At 40.6% G+C, this 25,503-nt stretch overlaps 2 protein-coding genes across 2 annotated transcripts in view; both read right to left on the bottom strand.

The window, feature by feature from the left end:
* The window catches only part of SLC26A5 (solute carrier family 26 member 5), a 40,724-nt gene extending 32,399 nt beyond the window's left edge, over positions 1 to 8,325 (bottom strand). Inside the window, exon 1 of the mRNA XM_063134190.1 lies at positions 8,255 to 8,325. The gene's annotated coding sequence lies outside the window, so the exon portion shown is untranslated. The remainder of the gene's footprint in view (positions 1 to 8,254) is intronic.
* A 6,079-nt stretch (positions 8,326 to 14,404) lies between these two features.
* RELN (reelin) overlaps positions 14,405 to 25,503 on the bottom strand; it is a 352,879-nt gene continuing 341,780 nt past the window's right edge. Inside the window, 3 exon segments of the mRNA XM_063134189.1 lie at positions 14,405 to 15,551; positions 24,106 to 24,204; positions 25,157 to 25,354. Coding sequence (XP_062990259.1) covers positions 15,455 to 15,551; positions 24,106 to 24,204; positions 25,157 to 25,354 — 394 coding nt within the window. The 3' untranslated portion in view covers positions 14,405 to 15,454.

The following is a 25,503-nucleotide window of genomic DNA, read 5'->3' as shown; positions in this document are numbered from 1 at the left end:
GCCACCTGGCTATTTAATGTTTTTACCTTGTTTCCAAATGTACATTCATACATTAAATAAAGAGCTGCTGTCAATGATAGCCATGCCGAGGGCCCACACTCTTAACGGGGTCCCCCTGACAAGAGCTTCCTAGAGCTGCTCCTCCTGTTCTCCACCACTGCAAACCTGTTTGCCCACCTGCCTTTCTCTGTGGCCTAGACAGTGGTGGTGGTGAGGAGCAGTTGGTGCCACTGCCTACTTGGCTGACTGGTTCTCTGCTTGCCAAGCAATAAGTGGTAGTAACAATGGGAAAGAAGATGAGGAGCACCAGCGGCTGATGACAATGGTGTTGAGAACGCAGACTCACTGAGAGGGGTCTTGCCTAAGGGATGTACACCTACAGAAAGTTACATACATAAACAAATGTATCTATGAAGAGGCCTGAGATGCAGAATGCAGATGCACAAGGGCCATTTTCCTTCTAATTTGCAAAAGGAGGCTGCCAATTAGTTTCCGGGTGAAGTATAAAGTGTTGGTTATCACCTTTAAAGCCTTACATGGTTTGGGTCCAGGCTACCTGTGGGATCGCCTTCTCCCATACAATCTGCCCTGCACACTCAGGTCCTCTGGGAAGAATCTACTTCAGTCTGCCAAAATTAGGCTGACAGGTATTACCCAGAGGACTTTCTCTTCTGCTGCTCCCAGACTGTGGAATGGCCTGCCGGAGGAGACTCATCAACTTAATAGTCTTTTAGCATTTAAGAAAGCTATAAAGACTGATCTATTCCGGCAGGTCTATCCAGTGGGATTTTAGGATGTTTTTAGGATGTTTTAATAGTGTATACTATGTTTTAAATTCAGTTTTATGTATTTTATACTTGTTGTTGTTCCTCGCCTTGATCCAAACAGAGAGGCGGGTAAGAAATAATTTTGATGATGATGAGTTTACATGACACATGCAATACTATTTTCTTTACACAAGTAAAATAAAGCAAAGCTTAGGGACATTACCACCAACATTTTGAAACATGAGTGCCGTTTGGTTTAGCAATTCTAAAACCGTATTCTCAAGCTAGTCATGCCCTGTACATCAAACATACCAGAAGGAATGCCTTCTGAATCATACTCCAGACCATGAACAGTAAGAATAAAGGATCATTCAGCCTAGTGGCTGGCTATAGCCATTTATGGCCAAATATTTCTCTCTCAGCTCCTATGTTTAGTTTAGGCCAAACCTCTGTGGGTCTACCCTACCACAAGCAGTTTCTATTGCAATGCAAATTATGGTCAATGACCGAACAAAGAAAGTACCTTTGTATTTCCAAAACAAAGAAAGGTACTGTACAAGGCAGTCCTGCAGATTCTTGCTGGAAACCCACTTTTCACTTTAGTTCACTGAAGTCACCTGCTCTGATGATTGCCTTTTCTTGTGTTCATAGTCACACAGTGACGCAGCCTCTCCCACTGAGGGCATGTTTACACAGCCAAGAATACTCATGTTGATCATTCCGGAGTACCGATTCAAGTTAACAATCTTCATTTTCCCAGGCAGGAAATGTCAGGTATTTTAAAATATAACCTTTGAAATGTAACTGTCATGGGTCCTTCATGGCACACTTTCAGGTCACTGAGCTTATTGTGAATTCTGAACTCCATCCAAGATGATGACCAGAGGAATTCACAGGACATTTCCCCATATTTCTTTCAGGATCTTTATACATACATAAACATGCATGCACATACAGACCAATTGCTTTGTGATCTCCCCCAGGTTTACAGTGTAGTTTGGAGACTGCTACAACAAGAGGAGTTTTGAAAATGAAACTGCAAGCAGGGAGGAGAATACTATGCACTCATCAGAAGGGATGTCAGAGTAATCCACAATAGATTCAAATGTGTTCAGATGTCTATGAATCCAACCTGCAATTCCACAGTGGGCCAGCGATTCCACAGTGGACCAGAGTCTTCTGAGGCACTTTTATTTTACTTTGGTGATGATAGTGGGGTGGATTTACACTGATGCGCAGTAGCAAAAGTGGAACCAATTTCTTTCCAATTCCGCCAATGAGCAGAAAACATAATGAAAGACGTCTGACAATCCACAAAACAGGGATGGAATGGATTAACAAAATCTGTACAACCCCACTCATCAGGAACAAGTTATTTTGTAGGCATTTTAAGGCAAATTTTTGAACTGCTGTCTGTTTTTAAACTCCAGTATGCACATAAATTGTGTGAATACATCTGTTGCTAGTACATATACAGGTATTTCCCCAACCCGAAACAAATGAAAACCTCTATTAAAGGAACAGGGGGCTATGTGTGGTCTTCTAATCTCCTTGGAGAAATGGTAGGATACAGTTGTAATAAATAAATAATACTAATAAACATTGGCCCAGTTCACAGTAAGGGGTGAAGAGAGGCAAGAAGACTTCAATGGGAAAAGTTTCATCTCAAGAAATGTGTGCCCGAGAGGTGACACCCAATGTGACCATGCATGCACACAGAATAATGTGCATCAATGAACAGTTATTTATCCCTGATGATACTGATGTTGGACTACATAAAGAGGATAGCAGTAACAGCATAAAAATGAATCTGGATAATTAAATATTTTATCAAAAGAAATATTTTATCAAAAGAGCTTGAATTTTCATAGGTGGTTGCTTGGTTCATCAGATGCTAGAGTGAAAATGGGACTGTAAGTGAAGGAATTCACTTAATGAGATGTTTATACTCCACCTTCCAATCTTTAAAGGGACAGTTACCTATACAATGAACTTATACATCGGAAAGTAAAGAGTTGGAAATCCAAAGTGCTTCTTTTAGCTTTTATAATTTGGGGGGGGGGAACCTTAATTCAAACTCTTCTTAACTCTGTCAGTGTTTGAATAAATTCAGTTTCATCATGAAATATTTTAGTTAATTGATGTCCAGATCAATATGTATTCTGTCAATGACCTGTTATTTCATGCTTAATTTCATGTCTAAATTCAAGATATGTTCACTTCTAAAGTTGTATTTTCATTAAATGTTTTTGTCCCTAGGAGTCCAGTATGCTACCAGCTGTGTATGTTTGTTCTACGCAAAGAACAGTTCTAAAAGCTCACTAATGCTCATTTATGGATCACATGATTCTTAAATGCCAAGTTTATTAAATGGTACAATAATCCGCCAATCACAGCAAAGCACTAAGCCTTTCCACAGTTTATTAAGCTAAATCATGACCCCAGTTCTCAGCATAAATGGCTAACGGACTCCCCTCTGGGAAAAGAGTGTTTTTTAAATCCATTTTTTCTGTCATTTCTGGAACACCCAAGGTTGTTCTATGGTGTTCTTCATACTGACACTGGCTTGAGGACTAACCTGACCGACCCATTTAGCTTGGCAGGTTCATAAAGCAAATGAAGCTTGCAGTCAAATTGACATTCTAGAGTCAATACTTGGTATGTTCACTGAAAGGATCATGTGGGGGTTATCTAGGCACTTGCCAATAACAAAATGGGGAAGAAAATACAAACCCCTTAAATCAATGTTTCTGATGTCAGGTCACAGGTTTTTCTCTGGAGGAACGGTTCATTCAACTCTCAGAAAGCTACACATATATTTTCTTTATCTGTTCCCAAAACAATGGATAGACATACTCCTTGCAATTGCAGGATAACAAAGTTATTGTTGTCCTAGAGCAGTGGTTCCCAAAATGGGCGGTACCACCCCTTGGGGTGGTGGGATTGCACAGGGGGGCATTAAGAGGCAAGGGGACGGTAGGGGGGCGCTTGAGGTGGACTTTTCTGAGAAGCACCTCTCTAGAAGGTCTTAAAACCCAGGGACATTTTTATGGGAGAAAGTAGTTTGGTCCCAAGCCATATAGGGGAAGAATCCACACATGCATTAATACCGTTTAAGAAGAGTCCTTTTAACAGTGAATTGAAATGTTTCATAAGCACCAAAATGGTAATGAAGAGACATATCGTGCTCGGAGTGCCCTACCACACCGGCTGCAAAACAGAGGCGTTCAGTCTCTTTTCCCTCTCTCCTTTGGCAAGCCTGCGGCGGGTGCTTCCCATTTAAAGGGGCCAATTGAGCTGAAGCCAAAGTTTAAGAAATCGTAGCAGGAGTTTTGGTTACAGAAGGAAATTTCTGATCACTATCCTGCACTATGGAGAGTGGTTCAGAAGCTCCTGGCTGCATTTCCAACATCATATTTGGTGGAATGTGGTTTTAGTGTGGTCTGCCTATTTCTCTCCAAGCAAAGAAATCGACTTCAGATTACTAAACGTGGTGATTTAAGACTCATGTTAAGTGACTTTAAACCAGATTTTGGGAAACTGGTATCACTTCATCAAGCCCATCCATCACATGAAGAATTTACAGAATAGTGAGGTACTCTACCCTAATTACTAAATGTGATATCTAATATTCTTGCTAAATGACTATCAGACTTTGAAAAGATGATATTACTGGATCAAGTTCATCAATTATGTTTACTTGAATAAACTAAAAAAATGTCATTGGATTTTGAATACATATTCAATTAATTGTTACTGTTTTGAATTTTATTGTTATTATCTTCCTTAGTGGGTCGTTGAAAACCACTATTCTGAATAATGATTTTTATAGTGTAGGGTAGGGGGTACAGGGCATGAGTTTGTGGAACCAAGGGGGCGGTTACCTGAAAAAGTTTGGGAACCACTGTCCTAGAGCCTCCAACTATCTCTTTTCCTTATTGGTCAGGACACGGGATAGTATTGTTCTTTCTGGGCAATGTTGATGCTTTTGGAATTCCATTGCACCTGTTAACTATAGTTCAGGGGTATCCATACTCCCTCCCCTTTGAAATTATATCACTGTCCAAATATTGCTGTATAGAGGGTCTTTGCTGTGCTTTGTACTAAATTTAATAATCTTGTTAGCTGCTGACAATCAACACAATGAAAATCATTCTCTATAAAAGCAGACACATAATGACTAGCCCTCCATATAATGATTCAACTATCAACAGAACCTTTACATTAAACTCTGGGGCGGTCTATAAATGTAATAATTAAACCAGCTGGTTACCTGCAAACTCAATTCACAGAGAAAAACCAAATCTAACAAAAGGTTACTAGCATATCATTGTACTTTTGGCTGCACCTGTGTTTATAAAAGTGTACAGAGAGACCTTTATAAACATATTTAGCTCCAATTTGCAATTAACTGTGCTTGTTTAATTAAACTTGACTTTTTTGATATTAAAAATAAAACTTTATAGTACATTGTTATAGATTTTTTAATTATTCTTTTTTTATTACATTTATATCCTGCCTTTTTTCCTCCAAGGAACCCAAGGCAGCATACATAATCCTCCTCCCCTCCATGTTATCCTCACAACAACAACCCTGTGAGGTAGGTTGGGCTGAGAGTCTGTGACTGGCCCAAAGTCACAATGGGTTTCCATGGCCGAGTGGGGACTAGAACCTGGATCTCCCAACTCCCAGTCCAACTCTTTAGCCACTACACCACACTTATTTAAAAGAATTAAGATAGCTTAATTATTTTAAAAATAACATCTTTATAGACATAGATAAACTTCCAACTTTGAATTATAGTGAAAAGCATTATTTGTGGCATCTTCATGTCAAGAGCTTTGCAATGAAATGTGTTTCATGAGAATCGGTCAATAGGAAGGCAGTCAAAAAGGGAAGCTCAACTAACTATCAACTTTGGATTATATATAAAAGATTCTTTGCCCAACTTTATAGCACTGTGTCTGCAATATCTATGGGAATTTTTTATGTGTAGGATGATTGACATAGATATTCTAACTCCTGAGTGGCCAATTTTGTGGTAAATCAAGCTTCATTTGCTAGGCTTGTTCAGATTTTTCACAAGATATGCTTTTAGAGGCATAAGATGATTTCATATTCTTACTGCTCTTCATCAATGTTTTTGCTGGAATCTTTGGGTGCTGTAAGCAAGCACGTGTTAATAAATTGTCTATTAAGTGCAGAGAACTGTCCAGCAGTTTTCCTGCTATAAGCACATACTATAATGCCTCATAACCAAGGCTACTCATTTTGTGCACTCAAAACATATTCCTACCTGACCAGATCTAAGTGCAGAGAACTGTCCAGCAGTTTTCCTGCTATAAGCACATACCAAGACTATTCTTTTCGTGCACTCAAAACATATTCCTGGCTGATCAGATCTAGTCACTGTTAAACTTGGTATTGTGTGCACAGGCTTTGAACTTGGACAGAAGCCACCATGAGAATACAGAATATTACGAAATATCTGGCAGGTTTTTCTGTTCACCGCAGAGAGGTGTGTATTTTTCTAAACACGTTAGAACATTTGACAGTAGTACCACAATCAAAGAAGTACAACGCTAACTTTTTTTTTACCTTCCCCCCGTTCTTTAAAAAAAGATTTTATGAACATTATATAAACATTTCCAACAAAAAACACTTTAAACAAAGAGGGGGGAAATAGCAGCGGAAACATTGCTGTGGGATTTAAGAATGGGAAGATAACCAGTAGGAAAAATGAGGAAGCCATCAGATGTGGTAGAGGTGATCACGGGATTTGAATAAACAAGCAAGGCTTAAAAATCAGGTGATCAACTGGCTTTCAACTAAATTTGGAATTCTTGTTCACTGGCTCCCCCTAGATCTTTCGTTATAATTCCAAATCAGTCATGATGGCTTCAGATATGGGGCAATGATTTGGATTGTTTAATTTATGGGAGCCTGATTGATCTGGTTCCTGTCTAAACTTAGGCTCCAAGGTGATGAAAATGATATAGATCACAAATGGATCAGTGTAATAGTTTATTGAATACACAAAAGATGATGTATGGAGGTAGAAAGCCTCCTTGCCATTTCTTCCGGTCAAAATCAGTACAGGCGCCCTGCCCTACCAAAGGTTGCTTTCCTTCATAGAAGTCAATGGAACTGAAGACTTTGGCCAGGCAATTCTCATCTGTCTAGAAATTCTGATTATAAATATCATCTCTGTCATAAAGATGATTAAGCAGAGGGTGAATGATTAGAAGAGGAAGTGCAGAAACAGTGACACAAATGGAGAGGGAAATGGTGTCATTAAGAGAGCTGCAGTAAAAGGGATCAGGAAAGGATCCCAAATGGTAGGCTAAAAGTGGGTTATAAAAGGCTTCTTGGGTTGTGCCAATGCAAAGTGACACAAAAAACGGGCCCTCTTACAACTTCTGGGCAAGAGTTGTGTGTCTAGATCAAGGCCAGAGACAAATCTGCTCTTGTTGGGTCCCTTTCACAAACTAGTTTGGTAGGCACTGATGTAAATGACAGGAAGCACCCTCTGGAGCCCCCTTTTCAAAGTTAGAGCTCATCCCTTGTGAAACAGAGAATACCTTTGGGGCCAAGCAGCATTTTCTCACTCCTTCAACCAACCTTATGCATTAGAAGGGCAAAGGCTTTCAGAGCAGAGAAAATGGCATTTAAGTGCCTCTCCTTCCAGAAAAACAAGCCTGGCTTGTCCTTCAGATCTCGCCATGTAAGTACTGGCCGTATTTTAACATATAAAGAATAAAGCAGGAGCAGTGTTGTCGAGGGAAGACTTTGGGGCAGAATCCCAGAGCCACGCTGAGAGGCATGAGCTAGAGAGCACAAACTCAGCAGGGCCGGCTGACCACATTCTGAAGTAAGTAAAGTGACACACATACACGTTGCCATCTAAAAAGGACCACTTCAAAACGCCATTAATTCCAAAACCTCGGTCTCTCTCGCTTCCTCAGTTAGGGTTAGCATTAAAAAGAAAGAAAGAAGTGCCCCTTTTCCTGTGACTTTCACATCAGCTTGACATACAGAAATTAAGCAAGTGAAGCTTCCCTCATTTTACCTCTATGGGAGCGGAGGGAAAGGAGAATCATCCTGCTTATTTCTCATTTTACCTCTGGGCGGGAGGGAGTGGGAATCACCCCGCTTAACTTGTGTGCCAAGCTGCTGTCAAAGGCAAGGGAGGACTAGCATAACGGTGGCAACTCCCAGAAAACCCCACCCACGCACCCCTCCATCCATCCATCCATCTCCTGTCTCTGTGGGGAAGGCGGCTGCCTGCCCCCCGGACTGCCTTCGACCCAGGGCAAAGGCGCTCAGTCCAAACTCACAGAGAAGGCAGCATTTTGAGGGAGGGGAGAGGAGCCCGTGCCCACCCGCCGCCTTCTCCTATTGGCTGGGCTCTCCCTCTCTCCCAAATACAGAAAGAAGACTGCGCGCGCCGCGCGCCCATGCGAGACCAGCCACGCGCTGCTGCTCACCTTTCTGCTTTTGCCCGGCCTCCAAGTTGGCTTTGCAACCAAGCCCGGTAGCAGCAATACCAGGGGCTCGCCTCAGTTACACGGTAACCCGAGGTGACTCTCCACCCCCAGCTAGCAGTCTCCTCCTCCCGGAACCAGGCGGCCCAAAACTGGGCATTGCAAAAAGGGCGGGCGGTTTTTAAGATTCCTACGACGCGAGCCGTGTTGCAAGCGCTGCTGGGACCGTTAGTTCCTGCTTCAATTCAGGGGCATGACTGGAGAAGCGCCGCAGCACTACAAGTCCCAGCATGCAACGAGGCGCAGGTCTCTCCACGCTTTCATCCGAGAAGGGATGTTGCTAATAACGTGAGTCGGCGGTCGGGCTGTGTGACTGATAACAGTGGCTGGCGGCTGTTGTCTTTGCTCTGGCTCGTCGGGGCGAGGCCTGAGCTAAAAAGCAGGCGATTCAACTAGGTTGCGGGACCACAAACCTTTTTAGGCTGCAAGTCTGGGCCCACTTACTTGGGAGTAAACTCTGTTGAACTCTGCTCCCTTCTGAGTAGACATGCAGAGGATTGCTTTGTAGCTGGCTGCGGTTTTTCAGCATCGCAATTCCATGCATGCTTACTCAAGAGTAAGCCCTATTATAGCCTATGGGGCTTATACTCCCAGGCAAGTGTGTACGATTCTATAGAAACCCGGAGACAAAACGGAACGGTAAATGTGATGGTTTGATTTTATTGTATCTATTTTTTAAAAGGAGAGGAGGGAAGCCAAAAAGTACTAATATAAAGCCAAAGCAGTTGCCCTGGGACTGGAGAGCAGAAGAGAAGCATACTAGCTTCTGTCGTCAGCCAGGGGAGTTCGGGTCATTGGGAGGTTACAGCCGCTGCTTGCTAGGAATGACATCAAGCCAAGGGGGAGACCAACCTGGTCCATCTGTCTGTCTGTCTGCCAGAGGAGGAGCAGTTGCAGGGAGCTTGTTCTCTATCCTTCTCAGGAAGAACTGACAGTTGCCCTGGGGCTGCAGAAGTAAGTAATCAATTGGCTTAAGGAACAAGAGCTTCAATCATGCAAGAACAACAGCAAGGGGAGATCAGCCTAGTTTGGCACAAAATGCCTGCTTGTAGCTCACCACCTTGTTCAGACCTTGTAAAACTGATCTCCCTCTTCTTGTCTTCCCTTTTGTTTGTTTTGTCATTTTAGTAAGCCTGAAGACTTTCTCTTTTTCATTGATGTGAGTTGCTTTGGGAGACAATTCTTGTCTGAAAAAATGCAATAAATAAATAGAATGAGTGAGACTTACATGCAGATAAATAATGTGTTTAAGATCCAGGATGCCAGGATGTCACCCTTTTTTTAAAAAAAAAAGTATTCCTGACTCATTTGATAGGATGAACAGCATAATTCTGTGTATGTTTACACAGAATTTTCAGTTGTCAATTTGGACTTAACTTCCAGGTAAATGTGAATAGGATTGCAGTCTAAAACTACAATGCAAGTATCATTAAGTAGCAAACTTACGCTTCTGTTTCAGTATGCCGGAAGTTATTCTTAAATTGGAGTATACTATGGTATTTAATGGTGATTCTTCCTTTGTAGTGTTAGTGCAACACTTGATTCAACAAAGAAGGTATCTCTCAGGAATGCTGTTGGTCAGCTTCTTCAGCGGATATGAGTGGGTGGCTGTGGCAGCCTTTCCTCACTCAGGTTGCTTGAGGTCAAACTTTTCCCCAGTAAAGAGGTTAGCCTTCCCAATGTAAAATGAGAGGATACCCTGGCTCTGAGGCTTCTGAGATAACTCAGTGGCAATCTCATTAGTATTGGTCCACAGCAAATGTAGTATATGAGTCTCCTGTTTGCCATCTTGCTTTATGTTATGTTTTTATTGTATTGTTTTAATCAATTTTAATTATGACCATAATCTGCCTTGAGTGCCATTTTTTATATAGAAAGGTGGGGTACAAATCAAGTAGATAAGGGTGGAATGATCTCGACTATGTTTTCTTATTTTAATAATAATAATAATAATAATAATAATAATATATTTCTTACCCGCCTCTCCACTTGGATCAAGGCGGGGAACAACAATGAATATAAAATACATTAAAAACTGATTTAAAACATAGCATAAATGATTAAAACATCCTTAAAACATTCCCCATGGGAGCATCACTCAGAAGGTAAGTGGCATCACTCCTCCAGTACTATCTGCAAGTTAATAGTCAGCCATGGTAACCTGATTTTGAGTGAACACACACTTGGGATAGGATGCTTCGCTGCCATCAATATCCATTCCTAACCATAGTGGCTACATAACCATAGTTTAAACACAGTTACTAACTATTCACTGAATAAGTGTTAGTGGCCTGACCATGGTGTAGCTTGTTGGCTGAACAGGCCCTACCGTATGTTTCCAGATTTACTTCGGTGATCGTCTTGTCTTGGTTTGGGGAAGTATATAGTACTTGGCACTTTTTTGGTAAAGGGTAGGCTTCAGAGAAGCTTCTCCTCATGTAGAAAGCAGGCTGCAGAGAAGCTTCTCCTTGTGTGAGCCAGACAGAGTATTTGCTTCTCTGTGCTTCTGTGTCAGATGAACCAAGTCAGTACTGCATATGCTGATATGGTCCAGCATTCTACTCTTCCCAGTGCTCAGCTCTTAGTGGAAGCAGGAAATTAGGCCTGGACCAGAATCTGGGGAAGGAGAATGCCAGCAGAAAGAGTGCTTGTGCTTGGCTCCTATACAGGAGCAGGAGTATCTTGTTTTAGCACCTTCTGGAGGTTTCTTTATTATAGCAATACCATAATAGGTTTCTCTGCAACAGAATTCTAGATTTCTGAAGAGGTTTGGGAATGGCCTTCCCAAACCATGCACCTTCCTGATGTATTGGATTATGCCTCTCAGCATATGGAAGGCTCCATGTTGGGCAAGGCTGCTAGTAATAAAGACACCAGGGAGCCCAAAATATGTGGCTGTTGTCATAGTAAAGAGCTTCTGGTGAGCCTAGTGTCTGACTTTCATCTGCTTGAACTTGCTATTTTATAAGAAAGCTCTGCAATCCTGCCAGTTCTTAGATGATGAGTATAGCGTTAACATTTCAATATTGCATTGTCTTGCAGTAAGTAAACTTTTGAACTGACAAACGTGTGTGCATAATTCCATTTAAGAGATTTTGCGGTCGCTAATATTTTCCGCATAATGTCGTTATGCAAGAAACTTGCAGCAAAGTGAACAATAAACTCAGCCAACTGCCTTGTTTTACATTGCCACAAGTATGGATATTATAACAATGAACTCAACAGTGAAGACCCTTGTGAGCAACATTTTTTTAAAGGCATAAATTTTGTGGAACAAATTAACATGGCTACCTCTCTTAAGAAAAAATGATAAAAGGTGCTGACACCAACTGAACAGTATTCTCTATCGCAACCAAGAAATTCGATGATTTGCATAGGAAGCTCGTGCAACTGGCTCCCCCCTCGAGTCCTGACCGTGGCACAATTCCTGCTGAGAGCTGTGCATAGAATCATAAAATAGTAGAGTTGGCCATCGAGTCCAACCCCTCGCTCAGTGCAGGAATCCATCCTAAAGCATACCTGACAGATAGTTGTCCAGCTGCCTCTTTGAATGTCTCCAGTGTGGGAGAGCCCACAACCTCCCTAGGTAACTGGTTCCATTGTCATACTGCTCTAACAGTCAGGAAGATTTTCCTGATGTCTGGCTTCCTGTAACTTGAGCCCAGCACTGGAAGCCTGGGGAAGAGCAAACTGCTAGATTATGTCAGCATGATGAGGTACACTCCCATGGCTATGGTCACCAGGCACAAAAGAAGCATGGAGAAGGGAAATGTTCTGCCTAGGTCCTATGAGGCGAAGTTCTGCAGCCTGCTTTCCACATGGAGGATTATTAACCTAAAGTATTGATGTAGGAGAATAGGGCATGAGGAGGAGTTAAGAAAATATTGGCTTGACTTACAGCAGGGGTGTTGAACCTCTTGCAGCCCAAGGACTGAATTCCATGTCAGAGAAGGTCTTGGCGACTGCATTCCAATGATGGGTAGCTTTGAAAGCAAAACAGGGTGGGGCCAAAAATATAAGCTTATTTTTAGCTCAAAGCTCTTGCTGCCAGTAACTAAGCCTTAGGAGAGACATTTCAATCTTTTAGAGTGGAGAGCAAAAGTGCACAAAAGCTGAGAAACCACCAAATTATTAGTGGTTGTGAGAAAAGGGGTGGGGTCAGGGGAGGACTGGGTTTGAGCCCCAGGCCTGAGTTCTGCACCCCTGACTTACACGACAAGTCATGTAAGACGATTAGTATTAATCGTGGTCGGGTTCCTTTTATGTTAAAGTGTATCAAGACCAGTGAAAATCTAGCCACACTTTGAATGCCTAACTTCGGGGACAGGGGAGGTTGTGAATGCATACACCTAGACTGCTACACTTGTACTTAAAGCCAAATAAGCAATTGTGTCAGTGTAACACTTCCACTCCTCTTCCCCTGCTGGACTAAAGGGACTGTTTGGAGGAAACATTCCCCATCCTCCCACCTACTTCTATGGGCATGTCTCGACGTTGCCTTATCCCAGGGATCACCCCGGAATCACATGACGCACAGGGCATCCCAGAGGCAGGGAGGGATGATCCCTCCATTTCCCCGGGATTACCGGGAAGGCTTTTAGCCAGATTTATCCCAAGACTGTGTGGGCAGCCGTCCCAGTTTTGTTCTGGCTCCTTGCGAGTAAACATGAGGAGCCAGGAACCAGGCAGAGGGCAAGCACTCCATGCCCATCTGAGGTGGGGAAGGGAGTGGGGTCGGGGCCTCCTTTTTTTTTTACTTTTTAGCTAGAGCGCAGGTGCGCTCCAGCTCCTTTTCTTAAAAAACAAACAAAAATGGCGGGCGCAATGCCCTCCTTCCTCCCAGGATGTTGCGCGCTGCATATGAACTGAGGGGATCTCGCGATCAGCATATCGCAAGATCATCCCCCCTCCACGGGGAGGTGTAGACATGCCCTATGAGAGCAGGAGTAGGTGCCGGACTTGTGCATGTCCTCCGTATATGTAGAATATAAATATAAACTCCTGAAGTAGGATAAGTCTTGGGCGAGGTGTTCATGATCTACGTAGGTAAACAGTCACTACCAGTCTCGCTATGCTTACTTTTGGGAATGGTTGGGTAGGCAAGTAACTTCTGAGCAGGCCCTGAGAGTATCTTGGTGTGGGGCAAAATGTCATGTATGAGGCAGCCCTCAGTTGTACTCAATCACAATGTGTAGCTAGTATTAACAAGAATACTTCATTTGTGATATGTCGAGTTTCCAAGCCCTGCAGGTCAATAAAGAGGTCTGCCAAGTAATCCACAAAACTTTATTCAGCAAATAAACAGCTCTTCACGCATGAGGAGAGTCTGGACACTTGGAACTTTCCTCTAGGCTAAAACTTGGGTAACTAAGCTAGACAATTGTCCTTTCAACAAAAGGGAAGGTTTTTTCCCTGAGTCCTTTAACTTTAAGGAGGATTCCTCTGAAGAAAAAAAATGGAGAGGAGGATTATGTATGCCACATTGGGTTCCTTGGAGGAAAAAAGGTGGGATATAAATGTAATAAATAAAGAAGGCTTTGGTGAGAAGCTAGCCGAGCTGATTGCTTCTCGCCTTCTTTTAGCTCCACCTGTTTTGAATCTGTGGCGGACTCTGGGATCAGTCAACTCTGAAGTCCCTTCGCCCTCTGAGGATTGTGGAGTTCCCACAGACTCTGAGTTGTTAGTGTTTTCACTGATAAAATCCAGTGAAGTTTCATCCCTGGCTGCTGAAGAGCCTGGGAGAATCTCCACCCCCGCTTTCTGTGTAGGCTGGTACATTTCTAGTCCTGTTTCTTCTGGTTCAGCATCTGATTCCGATTGATAGCCTGAAACGCCTTCCCCACACTAAGGGGAACAGGATTGATCATAACATGATATGATACATGAGCCGACCAGTTCTTTTTTGCAATGCATTCTTACGCTAGGCGTATGGGTGCAAAAATTAGTTTGATTCAGGAGTAGACATAATCATTGCCTCTTGTGACACATGATCTCCAGTGTTTCTTCAGTATGAAACCTGTAGGTTGTATCGTTATGTAAAATTCATAATCATTTCCAATCCCCAATAAGCTGTGAAAAAGGCCACATAAATAGTTCATTGACATTAACTTTATTGAAGCATGGAATTTTAGCTTAGTTCACTGAAGAGTGAAACATTTTTTAAAATTCATGATAATAGACAGTTTAGGGCTGTAGGGTCATTATGTTGCTGGTGTAGGTACAACATTATCAGAAGATACAAACATGACCCTCAATAGAAACAAATCACAAATAAACACGAAGAAACGTTCACTGTTTTACAAATCACTCCATTACTACAGAGACCAAATGGCAGTTACTGTGAGTAAATAATCCACAGAGAATTGTTTTACTTTTGGACAAGGAAACAGGAGAGCTTCTCTTTGGAAGGGGAGAAGGTTTATCCACAGCTGCTTAGTAGAAAAGGTTTAAATGTCAAGCATTTTTCTTGCTCACAAAACAACAATAATCAACAGGCATATCAAAGAGTAAGAATGAGGGATATTAATGTCTTGTTCAACAACTTCTGCAGTTTCCTTTTTGATTAGGCATTTGTTTGCTTTACGCATAGTATCAGACTGTAAGCCCCAAATCAGCAGGAAATTGTTATAACAAGTCAATACAGTGCCGACATGTCCAGTTGTAGAAGAGAATAAAAAGAGAACAAACAATGATAACTTAATCATATAAAATATGATACAGAGCAGAAATACAGTGCATTTAAATACCTATGTGACAAAAAATGTTAAATATTGTACTTAACATTGTCATTTCTGACCAAAAATATGAAAAGTCTTTTGTGCTTAAATGTAATATATGCTTGTTTTTCCTGTTAATAACAGAGCCAGTTGCTTACTTCCAATACTGCCACTGTAACTGGTATTACAACAGATCACAATTTTTCACAGACACATCAACATTAAAAACATTTACTTATGAGAAAATAAGTCACTTCTCATTAGATCACAGTGCGAAAAAAGTGGTGTAACGCTCTGTCTTGATGGAGGCTTTCAAAATATTCATCAAGAAAAAGTCCTGATAAGCCAGACTGCAGTGCTAGATTGAAAAGAATGGAAAGCGACACATCACAGATTGGGAAGAGAAAGAAAAGAAATGTCTTGTTCTTCATGGGTATCGCCTAAGTGACCTTCGTCTTCTGTTGTAGAAATGCCTGAGCCCATGTTGTCGTGAAAAATTCATCATGTAATTTTGTTTGCGAGTGCTGTTCAATGGAAAGAGGATGGAAGAGAAGAGCTTAAAGTCCTTTCATATATATTTTGGAAAGATCTTCCCCAGCGCATAGGCTGTAGATTACATTCTTCTACCAATACACACATTGCTTTAAATGGCCATTTGCATTCATGTAATTCTTTATTAATCTGAATTAGTATTTCGCATTGCTGCTGTCACTAATGATGTGGAACCATCCAGAGCCAGTCGGCTTGTCTCATGTTCTATTTACAGCGGTAGAACTTAAGCATTTTACTGTGTGCTCAAGTATGTCCTATTGATTTCAGTGAGATGGTCATGCATAGTTTTGGATTGTGCCCACTGTGTGCAATGCAGACCATAACCAACCTTTGCTGTGTTTCATTGTCATTCAGTTCAGGAACAGAGTGAGAGCGTTAACATAAATTAAACATTGTCACCTGTTTAGGTCAGACCCTAGATCTCTAATGGTGATGGGTAAACATATACACGGGGGTTGAAACACACTGGAGTTCCTAAAGTGAGAATTAGATATTGGGAAGACAAAACACACCCCAATTACTGGAATACTAAATACATTGTGGATAAAGAACATATCCAGATAGAAAATTGACATTTTGTTATGCTAAACTAATAATCCTTGTTTGACTTCTGAGAAACACAATTGAAGTGTTGAAAGAATTTCAGTTTTGCAGCTTTTTGCCATAATTGTCTTTTGCAGTTACTCTGTTTACAGGGCAATCCTACCTTTCAGTTTGGAGTGATCTGATGTTGGAACGTCTAATATATCCAAAAACCCTGCCAGACTCCTGGATGGAAGTACAGAATGAGTAGCATTTGCCTCACTTTTTCTGTTGCTTTAAAAACAACACCCTATTTCCCTTCCATTGCAATCAATGGAAGGGAGATCCTTTATGCCAGCTCCAAGATGGTTGTAAATTATCCTTCATATTGGGAGTGCTTTCGATTCCAATCCGCTGACACCATACCCCCCTCCCCAATCTTCCTTTCCCCACTCTCCAATGTTGGAGCTCTGATGTCAGAGGGATGAGCAAGGCACGTGTTTCCATGGGGGACACACACCAAAGTTGGATCTCTTCCTCCAAGGGTGGAGCTCTGTCTCCAACCTTGGAGGGAGAGATCTGCTATATCCTGTGGCCAATGTTTCAGGGACCATAGGATTGCTCCGGCAAATAGATAAATCCTAAAATCAGAGTTGGTGTTAGCCACAAAGACTGAAATGCTTCAACACCAGTGGTAAGCTTCTAGTTTTATTTGTTCATTTCTGTTTGCTAATTCTATTGCATAGGGACAATCCTCTTGGACAGATACAAAATCACCAGTGGGCATTGCTGAGAGGTGGTGGTATTATCTATGTGCAAGTTAGTTCCCAGGTCTGGTCATGCACCCTCTTGTCCTCTAGATGGTATGCAAACACTGCCACATTACCCTCTCCCAAATGAACGGCTGACGTTCACTTCTCTAAATGAAGAGGGCTGAAATCCGTGATAGCATTGATGGGTGGACAAAACCTAATCCTGACAGCGCAGTCATTTGTATGTAGTCAGATTTCATCTGCATCCCTAATTATGTTCCTGAATATAGCCTCTGTACTCCAAGGCAAGGCTTTTATCGAGTCATCAACCTGCCTCATTCACAGAATTTTACGGGAGGTCCAGATATCATGTTCCATTTGTAATCCTCCCATTTATTCCCATCACTTCTTCCATCTTTTTTTTTTTTTTACTGCAGAAAATCTGTTAAAGAAAAGAAGACGGAATTCCTGCACAATGCCTTCTGAATGGTAGCACTAGGCACCCTCTGTATGGAAGCCCCCTGTTACTGTATGCTGTAGATGAGAATGGCATAGTCAGTAATGGCAGCAATTACTAACAAGCAGAGAATATAGTATTGCTCTCCGAACATCATTAGGATGAGAGTCAAACCTACTCTTGTTCTATTGTAGAATAACTCTTCCTGCACTGAAGGAATCACATGGGGTGTGTTCAGAAACAGACTTTATGTCCCCAGGGGTCCTTCTGACCCATATGCCTTCCTTATACATATCAATTTTAGCCATTCATTACTGGACGCATTAGTGCTGCTTGTAAAAGTAAAAATGAACATACTTCTCCCAGCCATATATCAGCACTTTAAACTATTCTTAGTGGATAGTGTGTAAACCAGCTGATCAAGGATATGGCCACCAGCAGTTCCTTTACTGTAATAGTACTTTACCTAGTCACCACAATCATAGGATTTGCTACTGGGCATATCAAGGATGTCCCGGCTCACACGTTAAATTTGTCTATTTGAGCACATGCCTGAGGTTGGGTGTGATTGCTCATATAGACAAAATAAAACCTGACCTAGCCTTCCTCCAACAGACACTTTTCAAATGTTAAACAGCCCATACGTAAAAACAAATATTAATATCTCAAAGCATGATAAAAGAGCTTAATATATGAATTGATGCATTAAAACAGGGGCACATAGGATGGGATGTTTGGGGCATGATGCTGGCCCATAGATAGTGTGGCTGCAGAAGTGGTGGTTGTCTTCTGTTAACACTAAGAACTTGCACTAGCCCTACCTTTTGTATTTGTGCTTTTAACCTGTTGGTGGTTTTATTATGGTTTTAATTTTTGTGAACCGCCCAGAGAGCTTCGGCTATTGGGCGGTATAAAAATGTAATAATAAATAAATACCTATAGTAGGGGAAACTTCCCCTTGATAAGGAGACTGAATGCTGGTTTAGTTATGCAGGAAGCGCAACTATCTTCACTACAGAATTGGGCTGTAAGCATCTACTTTGCAAGGAAAACACAACTGCTTTAGAATCCTTTTGGAACACCACTTAACCGAAAATTATCCTATTTCCAAATAACAAGGCAGCAGATTTAGAATCTAACCGTTTGTGCCAAATAAAAAAAGGCAAACTATGATGCCTCTTGCCCAGTTTGTCAAAACTTCCTCTTTTTGAAAATAATGAAGTCCTTTGGCCTAGTTTTCACGGGGGTTAGACAGAAGTGGGGACTAACATGACTGAACGCTCTGCCAAACGAAACGTTCCCTTCATGTAGCAAACTAGATGTCAAAGAGAAGAATTCTAGGCTGGTCTTTCCCCTAACACATTAAATTTCTGTGTAGAGAACATCAATGTATGGAGGAGCGTTCGGTCATGTGAGGCTCCACTGCACTACTGATACAGTTTACCCCAGGCAGATAAAGTGATGCAGCCCAGACAGGAGTTATTTATTGTTTAGGCTATTAATGCTTTATGTATATGTTCCTTGCCCCTACCAAGCAGAAAAAGCCATGCCTCATCAGAATGAGGGTTAATGACTGAAAATTTCAAGGACTTCTCCCTTCTTATAAACGGAGAAAGCCAATCCACACTTATATACCTCCATGCATGTGAATTGTTTTCACAAACTGAAATAACTAGAGACTCCAATGCATGTAGGAGTTCTGGGTACATCAAAGAACAAGTTTATTATGTGTTTACATCAGAGAACACCTTTATATCCTATTCATCCTTTGGAAGGCTCAGCAGGGTTATGTGCAACTCCTAAGACATTCACCAGACCTCATTGCGTTTAACGCTAAATCAGCATCATGTAGCCTCCAATCAATCCCCGGGCTTTATGTATTTTAAATATTTATAAACTGCTTTTCTACCGAAAGTATACTGAGAGCAGTAAAAATTGAACACTGGAAAGGGTACTAATTTGCAGCTAGCCTTGAAATAAACGCAAGGATCCCAACTCTACATAAAATGCTATTCAGACTCCCATGTATGAGGATGCAACTGAATCGGATCAATTTCAGCTTGAAATCACAACTATCAGCATTGGCTAAGTGAATGAACTGATAACTGAAAAAATATAATGGCTGCACTGCTATTGTGGTAGTGAAATTACTTACCTTACTCTAGTGTAAAACCAATGACAGCAAATAATGAAATACAACACAAATTAGAAAATGTATTTCAATGCATGCAGCACTGTGATTAGTCATAAAAGCTTGATGAGGTTTAGAGGCAATATAGGATTTTTCATCTCTTTTAAAAATAAAAATTAAACAAATTACTTACTGGTTTTAAAATGTTTGTTTGTTTCATTATTCAAATAATTTTACAAGCATGAATATTTCTAGAAATACAACCTACATCACACTAAAAGTTGAAATAAATTATGGGAAAGTTAGCATAATGAGCTTTTCTACATGAGGCATTTATTATGCATTCATCATTCCCTGCTCATAGTTGTTTATCGGTTCTTTAGACAATGACACGATCCTCCAGTGCCACTTTTGGCAAGTTTTTTTTTAAAAAGCAGGGGAAATGCGGTATTCTGTAAGTGAAACAAAATGCTTTTTCTACTTGTGTATATGCATTATTCTGTTATGCCACAGTGTAGCAGAAAAGGAAGCACTCTGTACAGAGCTCGGATCTCAATTCTGTGGCAAAACAAAGTAGATAGAGTAGATTAACAGCTTCGTGTAGAAAAACCCAATGTTGCAATATTTTAACAGTTTTTCTCCTATGCTAGAGTAGATATAATCTTTGCTATACATATAAAAATAGCTCTGTACTGAGATGAAGCAAAGGAAGATGGCTGTCTAAATAAATGCACGTTGTTACTACTAGAAGATAGTTTAATTCTGTTTTTTTAAAAAGCACAACAATTCTTTGCAACCAAATCTTTAAAATTCGTTTGTACCAAAATATGAAATCATTTCCATCATGAAAAGCATGATGTTGGTGGTGATGGTTATGGAAAAATTAACAACATGCTTAAAGCCCAAATTCATAATGTTATGGCTTCCAATGTTTGGTTTTATGATAAGATTAATACTGTAAAAAGAATTTTGAGGCTCCTCCCAACTTTATATGCAATTAACATTTTTATGGGAGTCACAAATGCACAAAGAATGGGAGACCAAGCCTCATCCTTCTGCTATTAGTATCTTTTGACCAGAGAGACCACTATTTCTTAAAACATTTATAAGGGCTTGCCCTCTTCACAAAGTGTACATGGTTCTTCAAGGTGGACATGCAGAAAGGAGTGTGTTCCACTGTGCACCAGGCTGTGAGCTTTCATTAGGGGCAAACTGACATGCATTGAGAATACAAAGTTGCTATAGACTATTCAAAGAGAGTAAATACAGGAATGCAAAGAGAGAGAAAAATAATTTCCTGGGGAAACAGATCTTTATCCTAAAAGAACATACACACCCCAAGCATGTCCCAGTGAGTGATGTACCTAAAACAAGTTTTTCCAAGCAAATATTCTGCAATTAGAAATACAACTAAAGAAAAAGAGATTGAACAAACATTCTGGTAGCTTTACATGCTTTTATTTTAATAATTAATTCAACAATTAGCTGTAAAATGAATTTAAACATAGCTAAATATGGAATTAATTATACTGTGTTCAGACAAAATTTTGAGACCTTTATTGCATGAGCTGAGAGATATTGATGGAACCATATTTTTGCCTTCCTTTGCACGTTACATTTTTGCTATCAATATTGGGAATTTTTTCCCTGTTATAACAAACGGGGCTAAAAAATTATATATATATATCATTATATTGCTTATGAGTGTACTTATAACCTTTGATCTAGGCAATAACTTTGGCATATTGGTCAGGAAAAAACTTTGGCATCTAGATAACTTTTGGCAAAGTTATCTAGGCAATAACTTTGGCATATTGGTCAGGAAATATCTGTAATCTATGTTTACACATCCTATTCAGGTTCTGAGTACAGAGGGGAGGTGCATAAGCCAGAGCTGTGTACAAAACAGAAACCTGCTGGAACTATGTGTGAACTGGCCATATTATAAGTATAAAGGTAGAGTAATTAGATTCTCTCTCTGCTCCAATGAATTAAGTTTTATTACTTCTGGAGCCACCAGTTCTTATAGGAGATTGACCTCATGAGAACAGGGTCTACTCAGTATGGTTTCCAAGGAGATTTGTGAGGCCCAGTGTGTTGATACTTTCAGATGGTAGATTGGCCTGAGAGCAGGTCTGAGGGGTCAGTTGTTACCTATCCTTTTATATGTATGTTTCTATCCATCCTATGTTTCTATCCCTCCATCCTTCTACTCCATTCCCACCTCCCACCTAGTATTCCATTTTTTCCTTTCAACATTCACGCAGTGTTCTGCGGCTATTGAATATGTTCAGACCTCACTAGGGTGTTTGGGCTGTTTCCCTAAAGATTTTTTTTTTTTGTACTTCTGCAAACCTTGTGGTTTCCCTACACTTGCTGAAACCTTCCACTTGTGTGTAGATGGTGCTATTTTGGTTACATAAGCAACAGCATTCAGAGAATTAGGATTGGTATTAGCATATATTATTGCATATGGGTTAATTAACTGAGAAACATTAATATGTTTTATGATGGCCCTATTATTTTTGTAAGCGATTTTGAAAACACTGCAACAGAAAAACAGTATACAGATGAAATAAAACTTGACGGATCTCATGGTAAGAGATATCCTTTCCCTGCTTTGATATGAAACCTCCATTCCCCCCTGATTCTACTTTCCTTCCGTTGTTTTTTAATGATGTACATCTTAAATTGGGAGAGTTGGGATTTACTGATACTACCCATATCTTAACCTTATTTGGAATAGATGAACACCCTCAAAATGTAGTATTTTATTTATCTATTAATCAAATGCACCAGGCAAGTCAAGAATAAGGTCCATCCTTATTATACTTCAAATTTAAATTTTGATGTTATGGAGGCAGAGCCCAGCAAGGTGTGTAAAATAAAGTGGAGGGGGGGGGGAGCCAAGCGTGAAAAAGTACTTAGTACTGGATAAGGCTGTAGTTTGTGGTAGGCATGGGTGCCATGCAAGCAGGTGCCTTTCAGCGCATAAGAGAACAGGACTAACTAGAGATGAAGTCATCTGAGTGGCTATTGTCATCTTCATTCATTTAAATTAGGGCTGTCGATAGACTAAAGTGGGGGTTTTTTACAAGTAAATTTACCGCCTTTAAATGCAATAGACTTTTTAAGGCTATTTAATGATGGTAAGAGATTTTCTCAGCTAACCCACAAAGTGAGTCGAACCATCCATTTAAAGCCAATGGGTTGGGTCCTGATTTGCGTGAGCAGAAGGATGGTCAAGCAGCAACACTACGTTGCTGCCCTCTTCCCCACTGCAGCCCCACAAAGCTGCTCCTGAGGGCCAGAGGACCCTCCAGAATGGCATGGGAAGCGGTGGGAGGGGGAGCTGGCAAAAATTAGGCAGAGGCACTTGGTGCAAGCGGGAGCTCATGCAAGGTGCCTCCACTCAGTTTTCTCCGGTTCCCCCCCTCCTTTGCAATCCCCTGTGCCTCATGGAGCGGAGGGGAAAGAATGGGTCAGGGAGTGTAGATCTCTGCTCTAACCCAGTTAACATTAGTTGTCAATACATTCAGTGAGCCTTGGATTTGATTAACATATGACTTAATCACAACTAATGTTAACTGGATCAGGGCCAGAACCTGATCCAATAGTGCTACAAGCACTTTCCGCAGGTAAAGTGGTTATTAATAAAATTATAATTATTAAGAAAAATATGTTACCAATTAATACTTCCAGCCCTAGTTTAAATTTGAATCAAGAAGCCAATAGTTTAACAGCTAATGATTTTTTTGAAGATTAATCTAAGCTTCAGTTTCTATCAGGCTGACTCTTTAAAAGTTTTCAATAAAATAACATTTGAACCTAGCTATTGGGAAGGCACACCTCTCTCAGCCAACCACTGTAGCGATGAATCCCAGCCCGTCATGACAATAGAATTTCAGGAACTAAATTGTCAGAGAAAAAGTAGATCATCTTTATGTGATGTAATAAGCATAAACTGGTTATTCTGAGACTGAGACCATTTTAGCTGGGGAAGATCCAAAAGGGCGAAGACACTTTTACTTGGTAAAATTGTGGCAAGGGAATGGATATAGTGCTCTCTGCCCATAGTAATCTGCTATAATGAACCCTGTTTCTCAACAGTATCCTGCTTACTAAAGAAAAAAGAAAAAAGGAAACAATTAAGGCATTAGCTGTAACTGCTGAAGCCCAACTCAGAAGGCACCTTAAACCAAAAAGCCTTATTCACTGTGGTTAAAGCCGTGGTTTAAGGTGTCTTCTGAACATAGCCTGGCTTTCTGGCTTAACCACCGTGGTTAAAACCGTGGTTTAAGGTGTCTTCTGAACACGTGCAATATTACTCTGTATAAAAGCAACACAATCTTACTGCTTTGAATTCATACTGCAAAGAATGCAAATCAGGTTTACAGGCCAGTTTAACTGTTCAAAGCACACATGCTTTTAAACTGCCACTGCATAAGGCACTGATGCACAAGTACACTAGCATTCACAAGCACTTTAAACCCGATCTTTTCCCCATTCCTTTGCTTTGCAGTTGCCTCAAAATAAACATTTCCCTAATCTCTTTTAAACAGAAGCAACTCCTTACTAAATCAAACATTTGTGACAAATTGGAGGGATAACCAAGACTTCCCAGGATGGAGACGATGGTGATATGAGGTGATGCTGATACTCACTGAACGACTTCTACATGGTCCAGAGCCCACTGATCATGGCCTGTGCCATTGTGGCGGGGCTGCCACCAGCGAAGTAGCACTCCCTTCACTCGTGCCTCCCTAAAGTGGCAGACAGAGGAGCCATTTTAGAAAGGAGAAAAGAAATGTACAGCATGTATTATGGTTTGTCCTTGAGTCACTTCTTGTAGTTCTCAGGCAGATGCTAGAATCATGAAAATGCAGCCTGGATTTCATTAAGTGTCTGGCTCTTGTGGTCTTACCTTTTTTTAAAATCTGTATATCACACTTTATTCCAAAAAATGCAGACTAGCAAGTTGAAAATGTATCTGATAGTAAATAAAAAATAAATACTAAATAAAAGACAGATGCATTGTCTGAACTATCATTAGCTGCAAGTTTTATCAAGGGATAACAGGTTCAATCCACCCCCCTGGATGTATGATACTAGAATTAAGTACTGAGAGATTGCAGAAGAAAAGTAGCTGGTAATAGAAGTATTAAGCACCCCTTTCCCCATCCATGTCTTCTTTGCAAATGCCCCAAGACCAATTTGGAATCCTGAATTTGCTGCTGAATGTCAGCGCCTCGGCCAGATCTACACCAAGCAGGATTTAACACTTTGAAAACTGGGCCCCAACAGTTGTCAGTACCATTATAAACCATTTTAAAGCAGTAGGGTAGATCCTGCCAGAGTCTTAAGATTTATCAGCATTATAGTATTTTCTGTAAGCCTTTAGAATGTCATATGTGGAAACAGATGAGTGAATGTAGACCACATAATTCTCACTTCAGCTATGTTAATTCAGAAAATAATAGCTTGTGTCAATGCTTTTATTTCACAGCTCAAAATGTTAAAAAAACCCAATTTATTTCTTAAATTAAAAATGGTGGTCTTCTTTCAGTAATAATTTAAAAGCAATCACACTCCTGCTCCTCCAAGCCAAGACACATTTTAGTTTTGGATCCTTCCCCCTTACTTTAATATCAATGGTTCAGTTCTTTTTGTATGGATTTTCTGCTGCAAGTTTGCAGTGTAATGCCAGGTACTTACAGTGGTACATTGTAAGACACTCTTTGGGCTTGTATAAAGTCCTTTGGTTGATGCTGTGCAATGACTTGCCATGTGATTCCATTATTTACACTGTACTGGAGCAACACTGCTTTGTCCACAGTGTTTGGATCACTCAAATTGGTGTTGCAACTGTCAGTTTGTGAAAGGCTTCCAATTTGCAAAACAAACATTATTTTGCTGGAAAACACACACACAAGAAAGGGTGATATAAAAGAGAAGATATACTTTAATTCACAATTAGGTGCAAAATTATTTCCCAAACTGACCATTATAAAAAACACACGTATCACTTTATATTCTTCCCAATAATTCTTTCTTAATTCTTT

This window comes from Elgaria multicarinata, chromosome 9 (genome assembly GCF_023053635.1).
Source record: "Elgaria multicarinata webbii isolate HBS135686 ecotype San Diego chromosome 9, rElgMul1.1.pri, whole genome shotgun sequence".
NCBI classification, from domain to species: domain Eukaryota; kingdom Metazoa; phylum Chordata; class Lepidosauria; order Squamata; family Anguidae; genus Elgaria; species Elgaria multicarinata.
This window is presented reverse-complemented; position numbering and strand designations above follow the sequence as displayed.